The 22150-nt window shown below is 40.6% G+C and overlaps 1 protein-coding gene and 1 long non-coding RNA gene across 5 annotated transcripts in view; one reads left to right on the top strand and one right to left on the bottom strand.

Annotated features, from left to right (window-relative positions):
- The window catches only part of LOC117830971, a 153195-nt gene that overhangs the window by 128566 nt on the left and 2479 nt on the right, over positions 1–22150 (top strand). For all 3 annotated transcript variants that reach the window (XR_004634877.1, XR_004634876.1, XR_004634878.1), the window contains 2 exons: positions 20078–20240; positions 20657–20821. This is a non-coding gene — a long non-coding RNA (uncharacterized LOC117830971). The remainder of the gene's footprint in view (positions 1–20077; positions 20241–20656; positions 20822–22150) is intronic.
- Positions 17433–22150, bottom strand: part of rai14 (retinoic acid induced 14) — a 47293-nt gene continuing 42575 nt past the window's right edge. For both annotated transcript variants that reach the window (XM_034709346.1, XM_034709347.1), the window contains 6 exons: positions 21141–21622; positions 20647–20815; positions 20055–20222; positions 19798–19956; positions 19648–19713; positions 17433–19191 (listed from right to left, as the gene is read on the bottom strand). In XM_034709346.1, coding sequence (XP_034565237.1) covers positions 19105–19191; positions 19648–19713; positions 19798–19956; positions 20055–20222; positions 20647–20815; positions 21141–21622 — 1131 coding nt within the window. In that variant the 3' untranslated portion in view covers positions 17433–19104. The remainder of the gene's footprint in view (positions 19192–19647; positions 19714–19797; positions 19957–20054; positions 20223–20646; positions 20816–21140; positions 21623–22150) is intronic.

The raw sequence follows: 22150 nt of genomic DNA, 5'->3' as shown, positions 1-22150 counted from the left end.
TTCTAATTGGTCAGTGATCAAGAAGTGGCATTGGCATTCTGTCGTTGAATTACTGCTCATTTGGATAGTATTCCATTACTTTTGTGCTTCTATCATCACTGAGTATGCAGCATAACTACAAAGTTTTGTTTTTGCAGGTTTAGATGAGTTCAATCTCGACAGAGCTGAGAAGCACCGTGGCGCGCCCTGTGTACACATGAGCATTGACTAGAATGGGAATGTATCGGCTGCGCAGTGCGCAGCGCAGCCATAACATGACGCTGTGCATGGCGTGTAAATTGGGGTTAAGAACTCAATAGCTGTAAACATTGTTGGAGGGTTCATCTACAGCCATTTATCATACTGTATATTTAAGGCTGATCCTCCTTTTCCTATACAAAGTTTAAACTGCAGTGTAGTTATGAGGAACTCTAGGATAATGAGGTAATGTAGTTCTTAAAAGTAATGTCCCATTGAATGGAAAGTAATACAGTTCAAGTAAAACAAAATTCAGCTTGAGTGTTGTTTAAGTCCTTCGGTAGACATAAAAGTCTACCACTGATAAATGCTAAACTTACACAGCGATCGCAGGCTCTCCTCTGCTCTTTCTAGAATATTTATATTTGTCTGACGGATTTGTGATCATGTGTTGACTTTATTTATTAATTCTAAGGATCTGTGTTCCTGGCTAGTTGCACTTTTAAGAGAAACGAGAGATTGAATATGAGGAGTAAGGAGTAAAATATGTTCCCTTTTTGTGTTTACATTTTCAAGATATCATCAAAACTATAAAGTAAAGCTAGCTCTTGACTAACACTTGAGGGTTGTCGTGCGTCTGCTTCTCTTCTGATTATTTTTCACATGTCATTTTTTCTCTAAGAAGCCAAGTCACATTTCTCAAGCATCTCTTTTTTAATATTTCAAGAGAGAGAGTTTGCCAAGAACTTCTGGCAAATTAAACAAATGCATTCTTGGTAAGAGCAAACTATTTTTTGGGATAACAGCGTTCACCTTAGTGTTTCCACCTCTCTGCAGTGTGTTTGTCTGTCACTATTATTATCAACTCTCCAGAACATATAACCTTGTATCTGTGATTTTCATACTTTCATGTTTTACTGTTATTAGTATAATCTTTGAATGGTTGTGTGGCATAAACAGAAATCCATCATAATAATATCAGGCCAGATACACAGCTGCTTTTCTCTGTTCTTAAAAAAGTTTAGGCATTGGAGTTTTGATGTTTCCAGCAGAGATATCAGAGAAGGTGATTCTGTCTCTTCTCTGGCTCTGTGTTTAGTCTGAGAGCTGCTCTCTCCATCTGCTCTGCAGCTGCCTTAATTACAACAATGATAATCTCCAATCTTCTATGCTTCATTAAGCTAACATCAGCTCATCAAAGATCTGCCAAAGACTTCAACTGAATCACTTTTTAAGGGTTTTTACATTTGGTGACTCATTTTGACCGTGTAACAAACAGAAAGGTTCTGATTGTAGTGAAAGAAAATAGTTTATGCTAACTGATTCAATGACCAGAATGATGGGCACACATTACATGTCTTAGGTTGTTCAAATATTTGGCAGGTCAAATGAAGTGGTACTAAAGCTGTTAGTTGTTGATTCACATCTTAAACTCCATTGGCATATGTTAAACAACAGGACCGAGAGGATACATCCATGTTGCACGTGTTACACCCACTCTACTTAAATACTTAATTTCCAAAGTCTACTGCCACATGTTGGACTTTGAAAAAATAGTAAAATTCATTAATTCCTATTTATTTAGAACTAATGACATGGCAGTAACAACATGTTAATATTTTGTAGGGAGAAAAACCAACACATGTCAAAGTAATGGCTTGAGCTTGAGTAGAGAATCACCAAAATTATGATGATCCATCCTCTGGGAACCACACGTTTAAATCCTGTTGCAGACCATTAAGGATATATGAAGATATTTCACTCTGTTATCGAAAACCTGCTTTAAAAACCTCGTAGTGGCACTGAGTTGAATGAACATCAGGGCATGATAAAAGTCATGACGATCCATCCCCTGGGAACCATGACCGTTCAAAATCATGTAGCAGTCCGTCCTGGGGGAGGTAAATGAGTTCACTCCATCAGTTATAACCTCATTTTAAAACCTTGTAGAGGCATTACATGAAATCAGGCATCATAAAAGTAATGATGATCAATCCTCTGGGAACCATGACCGTTCAAATTATGCAGCAGTCCATCCTAGAGGATGTAAGATGGTTCACTCCATATGTGAAAACCTGCTTTGAAAACCTCATAGTGGCATTAGATTGAATTGAATTAAATTAGGCATCATAAAAATAATGATGATCCATCCTCTGGGAACCATGACAGTTCAATGTCATGGAGCAGTTCAGCCGGGGAATGTAAGTAAGTTCACTCCATAAGTGAAAACGTACTTTTTAAAACCTTTTAGTGGCATTAAATTAAATCAGGCATCATAACTGTCATGAGGATCCATCTTCTATGTAGCAAAAGTCATTGAATGCATCCCATAGTTGTAAAGACATTTGTTGTTGATAAAAGAGGACAAAGTGGCAAACTAGCTGACATTACTTTTATCCAGAGCCATGACATAGCCTCCCGTGTGGACTTTCGTTTCTAACAGCACCTTTCTGACTGAATTTCTTATCATGAGACAACTGATAGTCTTATTTTCCTTAAACTCGTCTTTCTCTTGAGACTATCTTCAAATTGTCGGTCTAACCTCATCACCACCTTCTCCTGCCCTTTCTCAGCTCTTTTCCTGGGCCCACCACATCAGTTACAGTATCTCTCCTCCTTCTCCTCCTCCTCCTCTTCATCCTCTCTCACTCCCATGCCCCTCAGCCCTGACACCAGCCTTCCTTTGAAGTCCTCTTTTAAGAGCACAATTAACCCCCTCCTCCAGACACTGCACTCACTTCTCACCTTTTTAATAAGGCGCTCATAGACAAGTGTCAGACCTTTTCTCTTTCTTTCTCTCTCACACACTCTGTCACACACACACTTAGATCTACAGCTCCTTACAACACGCCTGTAAATTCTTTGTCACTTGGCTGCAAACCCAGGGACCCCTTCCTGTGCACTGTAAGTGTGTGTGTGTGTCTGTGTGTGTTTGCAAAAGGGGAGGCAAATGAAAGAGAGAGACAGAGGTGGTTTCTGGTGGTTTGACTCAGTGTGAATGCAGTTTCCGGCACTTTGATACTAAGTGAATCAGCGGTGACTGGGGATGAAGAAAGCCAGTAAATCAGCAGACCACCTAATTGTCGCTCAGTGTGTGCTGTTTTTCACAATATCTGTGAAGCTCAGTTCAACACAAATCACTATCTGTATCCAGGAGTATCTGGATATTCAAATCATATTTCAAACTAGTTATAGTCATGCTGCTAAAACTGACTCTACTCGTCTAAAGAGACCCCGTTCAGCCACCAGAGAACAATTTAGCATCTTGAAAGTTGGCCCCGTACATACCTCCTCGATCTGTACATGCTCAGTGTTTGTTCTGGCACTGGTAGGACACAAGGCCTCAGGCTGCAGGAGTAATTCTGAGCAGGTGAATCTGGCCTTTGTGACTCAGCCTGTAGTGGGAGCCTCCAGGGTTTGGTTGCTGATTAATTTAACCTGATAGCAAGAGACATACTGAAATGATCAAGAAATCCCTCCTCTGCTTTATCTTGTTTTCTTCTTGGTGGGAGATACAACTGTTGTAGTCGATGACACGTCCAAGAATTAAAGATAGTGGCTGAAACTCAAACCTTGCTGCATTCAATAAGTAAAAACTTTTTCTACCATTTTCAGTGATGTTGAGCACTGATGTGTGATGCTAAAGGTTGTTTTTACTTAGATATGTTATTACTATGGCTTGTATCAAACTAAAAGCCTGTCACCACTGATGTTTTTCCTTTTTTCCTGGCAGCCCCTCTTTTCTTCACTTAAGTGATGCAGATCTGCATTTTAAGCACAAAAACGCTCTTAGTGTCAGCTGTCTTTAGTCCCTGCGCTCACAGCACTGGGTTAAAAAAGTTTCAAATTTTAAAACAACACCAGGCGCATCAACTTCCCTTTTCTCTCAGTGACTTATCAAAATCAAATCTGAGCTGCTGCTGATGCCAGAGCACAATTCCTTTCCATTATTTTTACATTTCTTTGTAAGATGTCTGAATAGATGCAAATTCGAAGCTAGATCCGTAAGGTAACTGGACAGGTAGAAAATCTTGAAGACGATTCACCTCTTCAAGATTTTCTACCAGTCCAGTTACCTTACGGATCTAGCTTCATAATTACCATGACCTGGATGACTGAGAACCTTCACAGACAATAGATGCAAATATTAAACATTCAAAACTATTTAAAAACAGACTGAACAGTCAGGGAAGTGGAAGTCTTGTTAGGTGACTTTTGTAACCAAGGCGCTCTGAGGCTGCTAGCCCACACAAAAAACAACAAAAAAAATACTGTCAATGGACACAGGCCCTAATTTTTTATTTTTTTAAAGTTATATTTTTGGTCTTTTTGCCTTTATTTGAGAGGACAGCTAAAATGATACAGGAAATGTGGGGAGTAGAGAGTGGGGAAGACATGCAGGAAATGGTCGACCAGCCGGGATTCGAGCCGGCGACCCCTGCGACGAGGACTGTAGCCTCTGTATGTGGGGCGCTTAGATCGCTAGGCCACCAGAGCCCCAACAGGCCCTAATTTTAAAGCCTCAGTAAAACATATCAGTTCCTGAGTTGCACAAGGCTTTCTTTTCTTGACCTGAAGTAGAACATATTTCCCATGAATTCTGGGAAAATGTTGAGTTTTTACAAACAAATCACATAGTGACATGTGCAACTGTATGAAGCCAGTGAGCTTGGTTCATTTTTGCATACTGATTGTTGTTGTATAAATGTCTGTTTTACGTAGATTCAGTAAACTATGAACGGTGTGAATGATAGATATCATCTTCAATTAGTTTAACCAACAGAAGCTAAGCTAACATCATTACCACACTGTCTGCAGCACATGTAGAAAGTGGGTAGAATCAGTTGATTTAAACAAAACAGCTGAATACCCTTTAGAAAAAGCTTTTTGTATATCAAAGTATAATGATGTAGAGTAGTGTACAATCCATTTACCACAGTACTCATGCTTTAATTCCTGCTGAGTGTGTCAATAAGTATTTCATCCTCTATAATAGTATTCCTGAATGTTACCCCTTTAGAAGTGGTATTGATCTATTTGGTCTGAAAGATCTTGTATCAGTTCAGCTCCTGAGCCCCTCATTCCACTGAAGTAATAATGAAATGTGACTTATCAGCTACAACACTTACACAGCCAGCAACAGTTAGAATCTACATTAGAGTGAGTTCTTGTCTGTGCGGCAACTGCAGCTGCAACTTCATGCAAATATTTACCAACAACACTGGCCTCTTTTTGTCTGGTCTCCATATGCAGTGCATCTGTTGATAGACCCTCTATGTTGGTGAAAGCTGTTGCCAGGGTTGTCTGTATGGCCATGCCATTCCTCTGAATCTGTTGAATCTCTGGTGTGCTGTAGGAAAGTTGGCACAAATGTTCACCTTCAATCAAGGATGAACTGTTTTGATTTTGGTGATCAAGGGCCAAGGAAACTGTGACCTTACATCCATTCCATTGTCATGACTGAGAGTCTATACTTCTTTGTTATAAATGATGTACTGTAGTTACAAGTGACGTTAAAGTCATGGTAAAAAATACGCTTCATACCTTCACATATATTCCTCCTCTACATGAATTATTTGAGCTGGAACAAGTATGAATGTAAGATTTGACTTGATTGCTCCATGGAGGTATACATTGGTAGAATAAATTAAAAGTGTATTATTCAATTTTCCATCATAAGAATTCACACGTCTAAAAACACTAACTCATTAATCTATCACTGCAGGTTTCCCATGTTCTTCCCGTCCTGTAGTATATGTTTTTATTGTTTCAGTGGCCGTGAAGGTTCAGAGTTCAGCAGCTCTAACAGCAGTGACATGGGGCTAAGCCTGCAGAGCATTGAGTCAGATTGAGAGGATATTCCATATGCAAACACAGGCGTGCTGCCTTCCTATAATAACTTCCTCAGAAGCGATAGCAGCTCAGTGTTGAGCTATTTAAGACCAGCAAGCCCTTTGAGGAGGGAGGATTTTCCTTCTCGTGCGTCTCCCTCTCCCTCCATCTCTCTCTCTCTCTCTCTCTGTCATTATTAATATGATATTGTCCCATCTGTCGGGGGAGCCAGCGTGGAGCACGTGTTTCCATTTAGGCTCATCAGAACCTGATGTGGGGAGGCCGAAGTGAGCGAGGGGGACTACGAGTGGGAAGCCTGGCCTGGAGTGGGAACAGCGGCACAGGGCGAGCTAATTAAATCACAGGGTCCCAGCTCTGTCAGTGCACAGGTATACACTTCAGGGATGTATGAAAACTCACAAAAGCTGTTCTCAAGAAGCAGAAGAAGAAGTCCTGGGAAAGAGAGTGTGACCTGTATAAAGCTGTTGGCTTGATCCCTGAGGAGACAAATAAAGTTGTTTTTCCCGGCCTCACTGACACACAGTACAAAACCTTTTCTCCTCCAGATTCTTTAGTTTCATGGCTCTCTGCCAGACAGCCACATGCACGTTTGTTTCACCGTATACAGGAGATCATTTAATTATATTGTCTTAAATGATTGGTTTACAAAGTGAAGTGCAGCCGCCCCGGGACACGAGTAAGTTGACATCCCTATTAACATATTTGTAAGATGCCATAATGTAAAACGCAAACAAGAAAATGGCCTGATCAAAGGCCTTGTTCTGCCTCCTCTGACCCCACCACCAGACGGCACTGCTGCAATCATTCTGTGCTAAATCAGATGCAGAAATAAACATCTCTGGGGTTTGAGTCTGAAGCCAAAAATCGCTCAGATCAGGGATCTGGTCCAGAAATTCTACAACAAAAAACTGGGAGGAAAACACTTCTGACCCGGGATGTAGCACATGGAGATAATAACGTACAAATGAATGGTAACAGGTTTAATTGCAACAATATTTGTTGAAAAAAAAAGGGATTTGTTGTCACTGATGAAAGAAGATGAAAAGTTCAAACCCTTGTTTTGTCTTTTACTCTTGGTTTGGATATCTTCACTAAATCAACCTGGACAGATACATCTATATCATGCTTTTAAACCATGATAACATGATAACATGGGTCTGCACCACTCTAAGCCCTTCTGTGCAGGACTCTGCTGCAGATCCTCTCTGTGGTCTTCTGTGTTGTGGTCTCCCTGAGCCGAGAGTGTAACTGTATCTCAGTGACCCGGGTTACTGCCGCCCGCAGATCTGCAGTCAGCCCGGTGATGTCAGGCAGAGCCTCGGCATGCCCAGAGATGGTAGAGTGGTTTTAGGGGAATACCGCTAATTTAAGAAATCACATCTGCTATCATCGCTGTCAAATCTCTTTTCAGGACCCTCATAGCTTCCCTCCCAAAACGAGAAACCAGAGAGGCTGAGGCTGTAATCTGTGATGTCATCCTGGTGTGTCGCCCAGACTGACTATCAAGATGAGACTGAATCTTGTGAATTTATTTGGTTGATGTTGGATTGAAGTCATAAAGTGTACGTTCTCCCAGAGGGAATGTTCCAGCGTTCTGTTACAGTCACCTTTTCCAACTTTTCCCAATTGATTCTCTATGGACCCGCACGCTGGTCACAGATTCTTCATCTTATCGTATTCTTTATTGTGTCTGACTGTCAGGGGCTGCACCTAATGTTCCCAAACATTATATCAATTTTACTATGATAGGAGTTTTATATTGTAATGTTGGAATTTAGAGGAGTCCCCTTGGTGATTTCAGGAATGCTTTACACTAAAGATGAAACCAGGCCGGAGGCTCTCTGCTGTCCTTCTTCTCTCTGATCCTACTCATCACTCCTGTTCAGCCAAGTTTCATGGTACACGACTAAAAGCCAAACATAGATTACCCAAAAGCATCTTTGGATTAATATCATCTTTAATCCATTAGACTTTGGTTCAAAGACCGTCTTAAGATGCCTCAAGGAAACAAAACCTGTAGATTGTGAATCCTTTCGTTGTGGTTGACTTCAGAACTGTTGAATGTCCTCCATCGGAGGACGGCTCTGCTGAATTCAAACCTTGTTTTCACAAACAAACAAAACTACGTGTCTACCAGGTTTGACTTCAAGCCGTGACGCAGATATGACAGTATTTTGTAATTTGGTAACACGCTACATCAGTTTGTTTTCTTTTCTGCATATACTGTGTGTACACAAGTTTGATTATGTGTTTGCGTGCTCTTTTAATGTGTATGTGCATTTGCATGAATGTGTGTGAGTGTGTTTGTGGGCCACAGTAGGCTGCAGGCGAGGTTACATCTTGTAGCAATTACGCTGCATGCGTCTCTTACGCCCCTCTGTTCGTCTACTGCGGGGTCTTGTTTCAAGGCCGGCCCGCGTTGCACAAACTGAGAACATTTGACGGCTTAGCGGCTGAACACAGCAACAACATGTTGCACACATCAGTTAATTACTTAGCAGTAAAATGTGGTTGTATTAGATGGAACAAAAGCATGTTAGCTATGTTGGCAAACCAAAGAGATGAGCAGCAGAGGGAAGAGATGAAAGAAACAGGGAGAGGAGGAGGTGAAAGGAAAGTTTAGCAGAGGAAGGAGGAGAGATAGGTACATGACACGAGGGATACATGTGGAGGTTGTGATGTTATGACAGGACAGGAACAAAAAGGCAATTTGAATCTGGATCTGTGTAAAACCTGTCTCATTCCTTCACTTTGCCAGATTTCATTACCATCAGTTCTTCCATCACAATACACATATAAACACGCCTGTGGTCTCAACGCTCTGCCAAGCAGAGAACCGCGGATCACTGACAGTCACTCTCTTTTTTCTGCCATCAAGTTCCCGATGACAACACGGCTGTAACCACGCGAGCAGTTATCGCGGCAGAGATTATTGTTGTACCAAAAAGAAGCCAAAAGCCAATTGTCCCCAGCACTAATCACAGCTGAATGCCACAATGTCATTATTTTTAAGTGTAGTTTGAGGGATAAACAACAAATAATCTATTGTAGATGTAGAGTCTCATGACCGTTGTTTATGGAGACAATGGGCGTCTGGAATTGGCCTCGGCTGGCTGATGCACGATGAGCTGCACTAAGATTGTTTGACTTCTGCAGCAAGAAAGAATATTTGAGGTCAAGCGTTAAAATTGAGTGCTTTTCAATGCTGAAATGCAGAACTTAAATATATCCAGCAGTCTAATAGGCCTGGTAGATGAGAATGAATTACTGTCACAGGATGGACAAATGCAAAAAAGGGACAACATTCATCTTTGGAAAAAGCACTGAAAAATAAAATAAAGAGAAAATAGACTGCAAATGTTTTGATAGACAAGTAATAGACAGAGAGCACTCTATATCCCTAACAATATCTTATATCACCAAGTATTTGGGCCCTCTTAAGACAGTATTGTGTCCTCAGATGGAAGCTCATTTGTTATTAGTGGGAATTTTTGGGGCAATATTTTTTAAGAGTAGAAACCTGAGTACCTCCCTCTGGTTACCACTTGGTTAACAAACCAGCAGCAATAAAAGAGCTTTCCTAGGAGTGAGACGCACTCAAGGAACTACTAAAGCTGTCACAGGTGTGCTTACTTCCTCACTGGATCCCTGCCTCCTTTTTTGATTTGGCTATTTTTTGTTCTATTGTTTCCTTTCCGATATCTAGACTTTAGAATTGGTTTGCACCAATGAGATAGTAGTGAAACACTGATTACTGACATTTTGCTTGCTTTGACTAGTAATGGGGATCAGTTCAAATAAGGGGCTAGCGTTGTATTTCTCAAAACAATGAAAATCAATAACATTTGAGCTTACCGCTTCTGTCACAGAGGCTTGTGGGTCTTATGATGTAACGCAATATCCAATATAAATGTATAAATAATGGACGTAGTATTCGTGACGTCACCCATCTGCTCCTGAGCGCTGTTTTGAAGCCAATCGGCGGCGGCAGCCATATTGGAAATGCGGAACTCAACCATGCATAGTGTGATGTAAAGAGGCCGGAGTTTGAGCCTCCTAGCCAACAGCTATGTGTTCAAGTCGGAGTCAAGTCGGTCATGTCCTTATTTGGGCAAAAACTCGTAATCTTAATACCTTCTGAATCTTCACGTTACAAAAAAATTTCACCCCCTTACAGTGTGTGCCGATATAGAGATTAGCTACGTAGCCTCAAGCCGTTTTTTGAACCAGGCTGTAAACATGTTTATTAATGCTGCAAAGATCCTCTTTTTTGAATTGGTGTGTATGTGGTTTACGGGGTTTCTGCAGCCAGCCTCAAATGGATTCTCCATGAATTTCAGTTTATAACACTACAGCATAGGCTTCATATTTTGAGACAGGAGGTTGCCGCTTGGTCAAATCACAACATTTAGATCAAATCACTGGGGCACAAACATACAGCTATGGTCCATTAAAGATTTGGAATCTAGCTGTCTTACTAGCCAACAAGTCTTGAACTTCCATAAAAGTAATAGTGGTGGTCAGTTGATGGGCAGATGCCCGAATTTGCTCAGAGGTCTGAAGTGTGGCTACATTATACCAAAGCTAAAGACAAGGAGAAAGTGACATGCAGTTTATGTTGCACAATGATTCATGGCTAAGAAAATCAGCACTCTGCCTCAAATTAAACTAAAATGCAGTACCATCAAGTGTCTTCCAATTAAAAAACGTTGTTGAATCCTGCTGCTGCTGCTGCTGCTGCAGGACTGTCTCTCTGCTCCAATCAAAGCAGCCCTTGGTCAGTGCACCCAAACTTTGAAGCAAGTCCTGTCAGTTAAAAAGAATAATCCAGTCTTCAAGTCCATGTCAAGGTCAGCAGGATAAAAGCTTATTAGCTAACTAAGCTAGGTGACTAAAGGTTACATGGTTATGATGTGTTCAAGTTCAGGGCCCGTATGCACGTCCAGCCATTAGCAATGTAAACAGGCTGTTTGTACTAATGGTGAAAAATAAATAGAGTAGCAGTATGCATGAGCCAGGTTAAAGCCCCAACAAAGTATTACATGATAACTGCACCTGTTAGGCTGTTTAAAGGATGGCAGACATCGTGCTAATGAGTTAATTATTTAAGAAGAAATATGCAAAGACAACGGATATTTAGGGATCGAACGAATCCTTTGGAAAAGTATGACGATGTCGAAATATACAGCAAAATTAGATTTAGGAGACGCAACATCATTCTTAGGTAACCTACCAGCAACACCGTGAAGTGAATCCTTCCCAGACAACTCTGTTAACAAGTCCTCATCCTTCAATGGGGGGTCAGGTGGTCCTCCACCTGGACCACGTTGGTGGCGGTGTTTGTTGCCCAAAGCAGCTTTCATATTGCTTATTTTATTTTGTAGGTCTTCTACTGTGCGCTCAGAAACACCACACGCATTTACCCGGTTCAAGATCTTCAGCCAGACTTTCCCTTTCTCCTTGTTTGTGATCTTTGACGATTGACTTACTGATAATATGTTTGTTCATTCTATATTCTTCTAATAAAATGTTAATTTCTTCTTGATCTTCTCTCAGTCACACCGGTACCGCTCGCCATATTTATTGTTTTTCATGTGTAGTAGGCATGCACAATTCTAATTTGTTGGATCAGGGTTTTCCAGGAGGTTCCCTGGACATATGACGTTTTGCACCAGCCTTGCTTTCATGCCGCAATTTGTTAATTGGCCAATTATTTGCAGTCGTGCATGCGGCTAACGCTTCGGCCAAATGGGCCGTTCCATAACGGTACGTTAAGACTAATGGTCCTGTTTGTGTAATGGTTGGACGTGCATACGGGCCCAGGTCAGTAAAATGACTCGAGGCAAAGATCAATAAAGCATCATTGGTAAAAAGCAATATCACTTTTGTTAAAAACATGATGATGTTCACCAAATAATAGTAAGGTTTCAATAGTGGAATCAGTAATGACTCACCTCTTCAGGAGGCTGGATAATAGAATCAATATCAATAAAAAGGAACAATCCCCATACCTAGCTTGACTCTCTGCTGCTAATTGTTTCTTCTTATAACAGTAAAACAGCTGATTATGGGGTAGTAGTAACAGTATTGAACTGACTGGCATACACAGAACAGAAACTGCATTTCAGGAAGTATTAAAAAAAAATCACCAAATATTCTGCACTCTGATATCTAAAGCTAATCTATGTAACAATGCAATGTGCAAATGTACACATTGTGTCCTATTGATTAATCTTTGCACCAGAAGGAAAAGTTCAAGCTCTGTGAAATCTCAAACAACCTGCACGGTGACATGTGTTTGTGCCTGCGCATCATTTTATGCACAGATGTCAATCTGTTTACTTCCTGTGGTGGGTGGAAAATCCAAACCGCAGTGCAGTAATGCTCTTTGATAGTCCTTTTGATACCACATTTTATTTTGGGTAAAACTAAACCACAGATTTATCAGACACCGGGCAGAGTTCAGCTGCTGCCCAGATATGTCGAAGGTTGTCACCCAACAGAAGAAGCTTTCAGCCTTGAAGGTTTGAGCTGCTGGTTCCCAACAGTGTTTGTTCATATATATATTTCTTTGTGTGTGCTTCAGTTAACAGAAACATTTTCACTCCTGAATCTTTTAAAAGCAGCAAAATATATCGTGAAGTAAAACAGTAGAAACAGCAGCACTTGAGCTGCCAACAGATGCAAGTACCAACACTTGAGCAGATACAGAGGCCTGCTTTCTGAGACCAAACATACGGCATATGACGCACATTTGTGAGAAGTCATTCAACAATATTTACTCAGCATACCAACTTGATTGCTCGGAAATACACCATATAAACACATCGTTAGAAAAGACACGGATAGAAAATGTTAAAAATGATCTAAAACTGACGAGCTGGCATCCCAGACTGCTTTGCTTCATTGCTGCCATACTCAATCCAATCACCAGTGAGCCATGGTTGTCAACAAGACTCAGAAAAAGTCACTTCTTCATCAGCTTCTTCATCAGCTTGTTTCCTTCTTGCTTCCGGTAGCTGATGCAGGATTGCACGCCACTTTCAAGGAGCCTCTTGGTTACCGATTAGTCATCCTCCTGGTGATTCAACATCTACACTTGTCCCTCTTTCCCCTGATGTGGTGCTGCTGCTCCTCCACGTTTTTGCCTTTTGGCCACAACCTCTTCTCATTTCCTCCCTGAATGGGCGCCTGTAACAGCACTCTTCCTCTCTCTGGCTATGACCTTCTAGTATGACTGCCTCACTTCCTTCATACTCTATCTTTCCCCACCCTTCTTTTTTAGTTATTCATTTTACAAAACTTTCCAGAATCAGTGGAAATATAAATTATTTAAATATGTTGAATCATTTCACTTACTTTAATTAATCAAGTCATTCATGTATTTTGATCTCACTTACAAAACACATTATCTCTGCTGTGGTGTTCCACAGGGTTCAATGCTTGATCCTCTGATCATTTTCTTTTCTTGGCATAATCCTTTAACTACTTCAACTTCAATGCCTAAGTGGCAAGTTAATAAATCAAAGACTTATTTGTATATACTAGTCCAGATTAACAAATGAGCCAACATAAAGGGGCATCATTCTGTGTTACAACAAACTGTCAAAGAATTTGTAGGACTTGACCGGTAGTAATTATATTGGCAGACAAATCATATCTTGTTTGAAACATTTAAATCTAGGTTTGGTAGTCACGGAAAACTAGCATGAATTTGAATGTAACATATCCTCAGGACTCCGTCTAGTCCCTCCCTCCCCTCGGAGCTCCTCCAAAACGACGCCCCCGCTCACATGCACGAGTGCTGCTGATTCGCGACCATATGATGGTGACTGATTCAAAACCGGTCCTCAGCACATCGTTTGTGTTTTGCACTACGTCAACTCATGTCTCACTCAGCGGTAAGAAAACACCAAAACAATATCATAGTGAAAGTTAAAAACACAAACAAACATGAAATGTAAGCGCAGGAGGCGGGCAGAACGGCAGGACGGGATTTGATTGGTTTCATAACTTGGCTCCTGATGGCAGGGATTGGTTGTTTTTTTCCCAGGTTTACTCTGTAGATAGCAGCTGTTTTTTACCTCTTTTTAAAGAACACATTATGTATTGATTGCCATCAGGACAGAAAGATCATTTGAACCAGTATAACAAAAAGCATATCTAAATCTGTCTACCAACCCCAGCTTTAATATAGACAGCATTGCGTCAAAAAGTGCAACAACTACTGATTGGTTTAATAACAGATTAATCCTCAGATTATTTAATTTGGTGAATCATTTGTCTCTCCACGAAAGTCTTTTCTTACTTTCCCCTAAAACAGAGGGAAATGCTTCAACTGCTTGTTTTTTTTTACATATTCAGAGGCTATAGCCCTTGTTGCAGAGGTCACAGGTTTGATTCCAGCCTCGACCATCTACTGCGTGTCCTCCCCCACTCTCTACTCCCCATATTTCCTGTCTCTCTTCAGTTGTCCTATCCATTAAAGGCAAAAAAAGCCTAAAAATATAACTTAAAATAAAAGTTTAGAAAAAATCGAAAGATATTAAATCATATAAAATAAAAAAGCTGCTAATCAGCAAGGACACATTAATCACATTTTTTTGAGAAATAGATGAAACAATTACTATCATAACTTAATACATGATCTGCATACTCATTTTTACAGTCCAACTTTTTTCTGCAAAGAACAAACATAATTCCTTATTCTTTGAATTTTTACTTCAAAGCCACCTGAGGAAATAAAAAAAACCTTGTGCCTTGAATATCCTCCGAGTTAAATAGCCAACATAAGTTACTGTCAAAAGAAAGCCCCGTGTTTGAACTTCCTCATCAAATATCATTTAGTTGAATATTTGAGTTTAGTCAAGCAGAGTTCATCCTGCCGCTCAGACTCCAGTGTTTGACATTTCACCGCAGCCTGGGATGCTTGACAAATATGGGTCCTTTCTGGATTAGGATCACAGCACTGGATCTCTCTCCACTAACCCCCGAGGCCTGAGGGCAGAACGTGTGGGAAAGCAAGATTGACAGGAAGTTGTCGTGTAAAGGCAGAGGTGTGTGTGTGTGTGCATTTGTGTTTATGTGTGTTTGACCAGCGGGCAGAACACAGGGCCAGGGCAGGAAACGAAGTGGTTGTGCCACCGGTTAGAGGAAACAGAGCGGCAGATAAATTACCAGAGTTGGGCTGGCAGGACTTCTGAAGGCCTGAGCTGAGTGGACATTGAGGGTGGACAGAGTGTTGACATGGAGGCTGACGTGCTGAACCCAACAGGAAGATAAACAATGAATCTAATTATTTTTATTCACCCACTTTTTTAAACTCAGAGTGAACATGACTTACTCTTTCTCTGGGGGATGTTTGAGCAAATGAGTGCCCTTAAGAACTAAACTGGAAACAGTGTTTTAAACATATGAGAGAGACTCTTAGATGTGTATTTATATGAGAAGATGGAGCTTTGTAAAGGGGAAAAGTGAGGCTTTGGACCATCATCAAACCCAAACACAGCTTCAGTGGTGATTTGCTGAGATTTTATGAGACTTTCACATCGCAGAAAGGACAAAACATTTACTCATTTGATGCTTTGAAAATCATTTTTGGGCATCCTATTAACTCTCTTCTCCTGTTTTATTTCAGGTTATGTGATTTATTTTGCTTTTTCCTTTCAATTATCACCTGTCTGGAGATGTGTAGGCTGCAACACAATGATGAAAAATCTAGTTCTGGTGAAGGGTGCCATCTAGTGGTCCCTTACATCCTGTTCAGTACTCACCTTCTCTTGAATTTCCCTCAACATTTGATACAAGCATGTTGATATAAGTATGTTGATGAATCTTGTGTTACCTGAACATCGACACCTTAAATAGACAGATTTGGACTCTGGGGAATCAGCTTTATGTCAAGTAGAAGGTAAAGATGTTGTATTTTGTTGATCTAGGAGCCAAAGATCTCAAGTCAGAAGTTAGAGTGTTGACTTCTTCCTTTGACCATGACGGTTTGTAGATTTCAAAATATTCAGTGTTGAAAATAGAGCATTTGAGCTGCTTGGTTTGAGAGAAGTGGAAATTAGACCTTTGTTTTACCAGGTAAGAATGTTTGAGAACCAGTTCTCATTTACAAACATGTTAGTGGAAGGGGAAAGTGTTCCCCTTTTCTCATTGGACATATATTAATGAGTGTAGAGTCATATATTGGATGTTTTTTGTTTATTTTTGCAGTATTCCTGAACTTGTAAATATTCATATGGGGTTTGCTAATTGTTGCTATTTAATGCTAACGTGTTTCATGAGTTTTAAATTGAAATCAAAGATGTTAAAAACAACGGAAGCCTATTGTATTCACATGAGAAAAAAATCTGCTCTGCTTTTCTTAACAAACAAAATAATTATCTCAGAATTCTTAGAAAAGTTCTTCTGAATAAAGAAAAAATGTGTTCTGTTTTTTTGAATTAACAAGATAACCGGCGCCTCAGTTGTATTCCGTGAGGACCAGTATTTCATCAATTGTCTGATTGTCTCTTGACTCACCACGTAGCCAGCTTCAATGTATTTCAGATGCATCATCTTATTTCAATGAAGATTTTGCTGATCCTGGAGAAATGCTGCAACATCCAGCAGATCAGAACGGACCTTACATCTAAACACCTGCAAAGTCCCCAGGTGTCTGCGCAAAGTTGATAATACCATCACCAATACCATGTTATTTATAGATAATAGTATCTCTCAGTGTCTTAAGCCCAAAGTAAATATATGGGATTAAGATGAACAACCAGAGCATGTTTAGGTGACTTCCTTGTGTGACCTTGAGGTGCTGTTGGGATTTTACTGTGGCGGTCAGTTGTTTAAACTGACATTTAAATTCTGACTATCTGACTGATCTAAAGAAAATGCCCCAAAAAACAATCACAATTTTGCACCATTAATTTAACACTGATACACACGTTCACAGAGTCTGCAGGTAATAGTGTCAAATTGGTTTGCTTAGTGTTGCTCACATTAGCAGAGCTGGCACCACCAGCCTTCAGTCCTCCCTGCAGGTTAACATATACACACCTGTGTTGGTTACACATTGCTCTGCATGAGTGGTTATTGACCGGTTTAACCTGACGCAGCCTACGTTTAACTTTATCTCAGTTTAGAAGATCGAAATACTGACAAACTGCGCCACTCAACAAGATGTCATTTGTGTTCTGGTAGTATAGCATTATAACATATGACTGGTGTTTACTGTGCATTTATAAGTAATTTTTAACCTTCTAGTTATTCTGCTGCTGACTTTTGATTATTTAGTCAACTCAATGCTGAATGCAACTCGATACCTGACTAAAATATAATTCTTTATTGTAATGAAGGGAATGTTTGACTGAGTAGGAGATTGGAAAAACAATAAACACACAAAATGGTACAGTATCTTGAAAATTTATTAATGCAGGCAAAAAAGCAGTTGGCAAAATAACTTTTTTTTTCATGTAACTACAAAATTGTTAGCGATCAAACAGAAAAGTTGTTTCCGTCTTTTCCCTTTTATTTTTTACGAAACATTTCAGTCAAAACAAAGAGAGGAAAAGAAAGGAGTAGTTTAAGATATTCTACAACCTTGAAATATACAAACGCTCTACTCGGGATCAAACAAATCTCAGTCAAGCGTCAATCACGCCAGTATAAAAATGTTCCTGAGAGAGAAACAAGGATGAGGGCGTCGGTCGGGTATAAATTCATTCAACCAAACAACAGTTCTACAGAGCTAGTGTTATTGTAGGGACCTCTTGGGGTGTATGGCTTTAAGTACTTTACCAAGGCAAAGGAGTGTGGAGTAAAACAGTAAAGAAGACTTATTGGTAGAAATGCATTTGAAATGTATTCCCAAGCAAAGCAGAGTTTATAACCGTACCTACAAAGAACACTCAGAGATATAACATCAGGGTTAATGTAAATAAATTAATAAGATTGTAGAGGGAAGGTAAATACGAGTGAGATTGCTTGCAGCCAACAATATGCATGCTTTTCAAGTAAGACACAAAAGACCTTAGTGAGAGGAGTAAACAAGGGGAAACACAAGAATTACAAAAAGAAAAACAATACTGAGCCTAGTGGATGCAAATGTGTTACACTGAAATGTTTTTTTCTTCTACTGTAAACAAATCTATTCGACCACTTTAATGCAAAATATGGATAATATCAGATAATGAACTATTTCAGGTGTCACTGGACTGGATAGTGCTTTGTTACATCTTATTCACACAAAACAAGGCCGGCCGTCAACATACAACTTTCAAACCTCTTCACAAAGAACAGTAACGTAGAAAACATGAAAAGGCAATTCCGTAAAATACAATTTGATATACTTTTGTGCCGATAAAGAAAATATCAATACAAACAGCATCATGCTTATTCTTCGGAGAAGTGCGACTGAAAATCACTTGTTTGTGATGTCTTGGCTGACGTTGAGTATGGTCACATGCATTAAAGAGGGCAAATAATTTAGATCAAACAATGTTGACAACCGCAAAACATTGGAAGCACAAAAAACACTTGTGTCATAAAATAGATACTATGAACAGCAGCGCCAACCGAGGCTTTTATTCTACGAAGCGCACGTTGTAACAGAAACAAACTACATCAAACTGGATTCCTCTCACTAATAAGTGGACGTGTTCCTGTTTGTTTATGTCACACTAACATCTTTGCATTGTTTAACCGTGTGTGCTGTAAAGTCACTGCTCAATGACAGTGTAGTGCGTATGTGCACATTGAGTTTGGCTGTGACAGAAGATAACTCATCACTCATCCATATGTAATAGTCAGATGTCTGTTTAACAGTACTAAAACTGTGGATCTCAATCGTCCAAAACAACACTAACAAAAGGCATTGACAGAAGATTGTAAACCTGTTCCTCATTAACAAATACTCAAGGTTTCTCCAGAGGCACCATGTGTAGTTGGCCTTGCTTGTAAGCAGCACAAGCAACATGTGAATTCAGACCAGTAGACGTGTGGAGGTGGAGGCAGCTGACAGCAGCAGTACACTTCAGTTTTTTTTAGTGCTCAAAATGCATTTAGGAAACTGTGTGTGTCTCAGCAGGCCTCCTTGGCTTGAGTTGGCATCTTGCACATCATCAGGATCTGCTTCAAGGCTTTCTGGACATCTTCGTCCATCTGACCCTGAAATGAACCAAGAAGAGTTTTTGTTAACTGGGATTTTTTCTAAGTGAGTTAGACCCAAATTATAATGTGATTAAAGGGCTAGTGCATTCAAATTAAATCACAAAAAACACACAATTTCTCAAAACTTGTTGTATCCACCAACAAAGTCCCTTCAAGCTTCTGCTGTAACCCCAATTTAACTGAGTAGTGTGTTGCACAGTACACTAATGAATCACAATTAAAGCAGCATACACATTAGTCTAGGTTTTACTCACCAACCTCACAGTAAACAGGCTTAAGAAGAACCCCTACTACCAAATAAATGTTCCAAAAAAAAAGCTTTCTTTCCCAACTTAATTCCATCACTCAGATGAGGGATAGAGATGTTTTTTCCACATTCTGGAGGAACTATTGCTTTGAAGTTGAAAAATTGAAATGCAAGCTTTAGGCAGTGATGGTTGTAAATGGATTTACCTGGACAGCATAAAGGAGATGCATCCTGTAGACTGACACTATCTCATTGTGCTGTTTCTTTGACTCCTACAAAGAAAACACGAGTTAATACAAGCGTATTTAAGCTAGTTTGTTAAGAATCACTCTCTGAAACGATGCAGAAAGTCTTACAGCGAGCTGGTACTGCAGCTGCTTGATTTGTTGCTGCATCGTCTCCAGCTGTTGGTTTTGCTGCAGCCTCTTGGAGGGAGAACCCGAGCTGTAGGAGAGCTGTGATAGGCTGTTTAAGGCGTCCTTCAGCTTTCCCACTTCCCGTGACAGGTCGTCTATCTGAGAGGGAGAAACATCAAACATGTCGTTAATAAAACAATCAACTTTAAAGAGTCACAAGTATTGTTGTAGTGATGCTTCTGCAGTTTATCGCTCACCCTTTTGTTCTTCTCCCTCTCAGAGGCGACGTGATTCTCAACCAGCTGTTTGAGCTGACACACTGCGTCCTGGGACTCGGCCAGTCTTGAGGTCAATGTCTGGTTCTCCTTCTCCCTGGACATCAACAGCTCCTGCAGGGCCTCCCGCTCTGCACGATTGTCCCGTGCCTGATGGGTAGTGTGCAAGTGAGTAAGGTTTAAGAGATACATGTTTGAGCTGCATGAAGCAAAACCACATTTAGAAAACATGTCTTGAGTGTCCTTCGTCAGCTTGTGATGACTTATTTTTGCTTTTATCATCTGCTTACTGTCCATAAGCCATAACAACACTGTCGTACCCATCATTGTGTTTTGTTTAGTGGTTAACTTGTTTGTCTTTCTCTAGTTTTTCAATGTATCTGTGCTGTAAAACCTTTAAGCTACAGGACATCTCTCAGCAGATGAATATGTTTAAAGAGAACCGTGCTAAATATGTAGCAATGGCTTCTATACAATAATTATTAACACTAAATTCAGTCATCAGAATGGAGAACTCAACTGAGCTGTATATTGGTTTAGGAGAAGCTGTTGTTATCCTTATTTGTCCTCTCACCTTCTGCCAGGCATCAGCAGCCTCCAGAGCCATCTCGTCCTGCTTCCTGAGGGCCTCCTGGAGGAGCTGCGTCAGGTGGTTCACCTCGCCCTCCAGTTGCTCTCGAGTGGTCTCATGCTCCACCCGGGACACTGAATCATCTGGGGTGACATCCTTCTCTGCTGTCAGCCTTTGGGTGAGAGTCACAAGCACACATGGTGACATCGGGCACATCAGTACATTTTGTCAAGCAGAAAACTGGCAAGCTGTAAAAGTAGTTTGACACATGTCTTGATCAGTGTGTGTGTGTGTGTGTGTGTGTGTGTGTGTGTGTGTGTGTGTGTGTGTGTGTGTGTGTGTGTGTGAGAGAGTAATATAATTACTTGATATTTATCCCCATTTGGTCCACACCCTGGAAGGTGATTTGTCAAAGTCTATAGTAGTTAATAATGAAAACCCCATCTAGTAGTAATGCACTAATCAATAACAGGTGAAGTCATACTTTTCTTCCTCACCTGTTTTGAAGAGCCTCCACCTGCTGCGTTTTCTGGTGTAGCTGCTCTTTGAGTGCCTCTGACTGACTCTCCAGCTCTTTGATGGCGTTTCCTAGCGATGACATCACTTGCGTGTGATCGGCAAGGGAGACTGAGCTCTGCGCCTGGGCTTCAGCCTCCTGCCTCAGCCGTGAAATCTCCTCTTGAGCGGTTAAGTTCTTCTTCTCTGTCTCAGCCAGCGACGCCTGCAGCTCCTCCACCTTGCTGTTGAGCACCTGTGCCTGCTGCTGTTCTGAGGAGGGAGACGCGGCCGTGCTGCTCTCAGGTGGGGTCTCGGCCAGCTGTTTCTGTGCAGCGCTTAGCTGACTCTTGGTTTCGCTGTAGGAGTGTGAAAGTTCCAGCAGGCGGCGCTGCAGACCGGTGACGACCTCGTTTAGCTCGGACTTCATCTCTTCGAAGTCTTTGGCTGCAGCTTCAACAGGCACTGTGCCCCTCAGAGCCTCCTGAACAACAAGACCAGAAAAATAAAAGTTTAAGCATAAGTACAAATTAAAGTAAATTAGAAAGAATTCTTAAAAAAATCAAAGAGAAAGTTTAAAATTAAGTTTGAAAACTGTTAAAAAAGTACTCCATTGGTTTAGTATTACATCCCCAATGGACAGTTTAAAAAACAAAATAAATCAATGTTGCTGAGCCAGAGATTCATCTTTTTTTTATCTCACCCTTTTCTTAATGGTCTGTTCTAGCACCTACATTACCCATAAAGCAGCTCAGCAGCCAACAGTCCAGGTACTATTGAATTATTCTGTTAAAGCAGCTTATATAGCCTCAGTGCAGCTAGCTTAAATCAGGAATAGGGAAGATGCCACAGATATGCTTCACATTTTTTAACCTTGTATGTTTCAGTCCAAACCAGAGCTGCCTTAAGTGACATCACTCGAGGCAGTTATTCAGATTTGGAGAGGCTTAGTTCAAAGTCACAGAAGGTTTAAACTTATTTCACATTTCATTCAAGACCACTTTAGTCAAAG

The sequence above is a fragment of the Notolabrus celidotus genome, chromosome 19 (assembly GCF_009762535.1).
Source record: "Notolabrus celidotus isolate fNotCel1 chromosome 19, fNotCel1.pri, whole genome shotgun sequence".
Classification (NCBI taxonomy): domain Eukaryota; kingdom Metazoa; phylum Chordata; class Actinopteri; order Labriformes; family Labridae; genus Notolabrus; species Notolabrus celidotus.
Note: the sequence above shows the minus strand (reverse complement) of the source record. Positions and strands in the feature narration are given on the sequence as shown.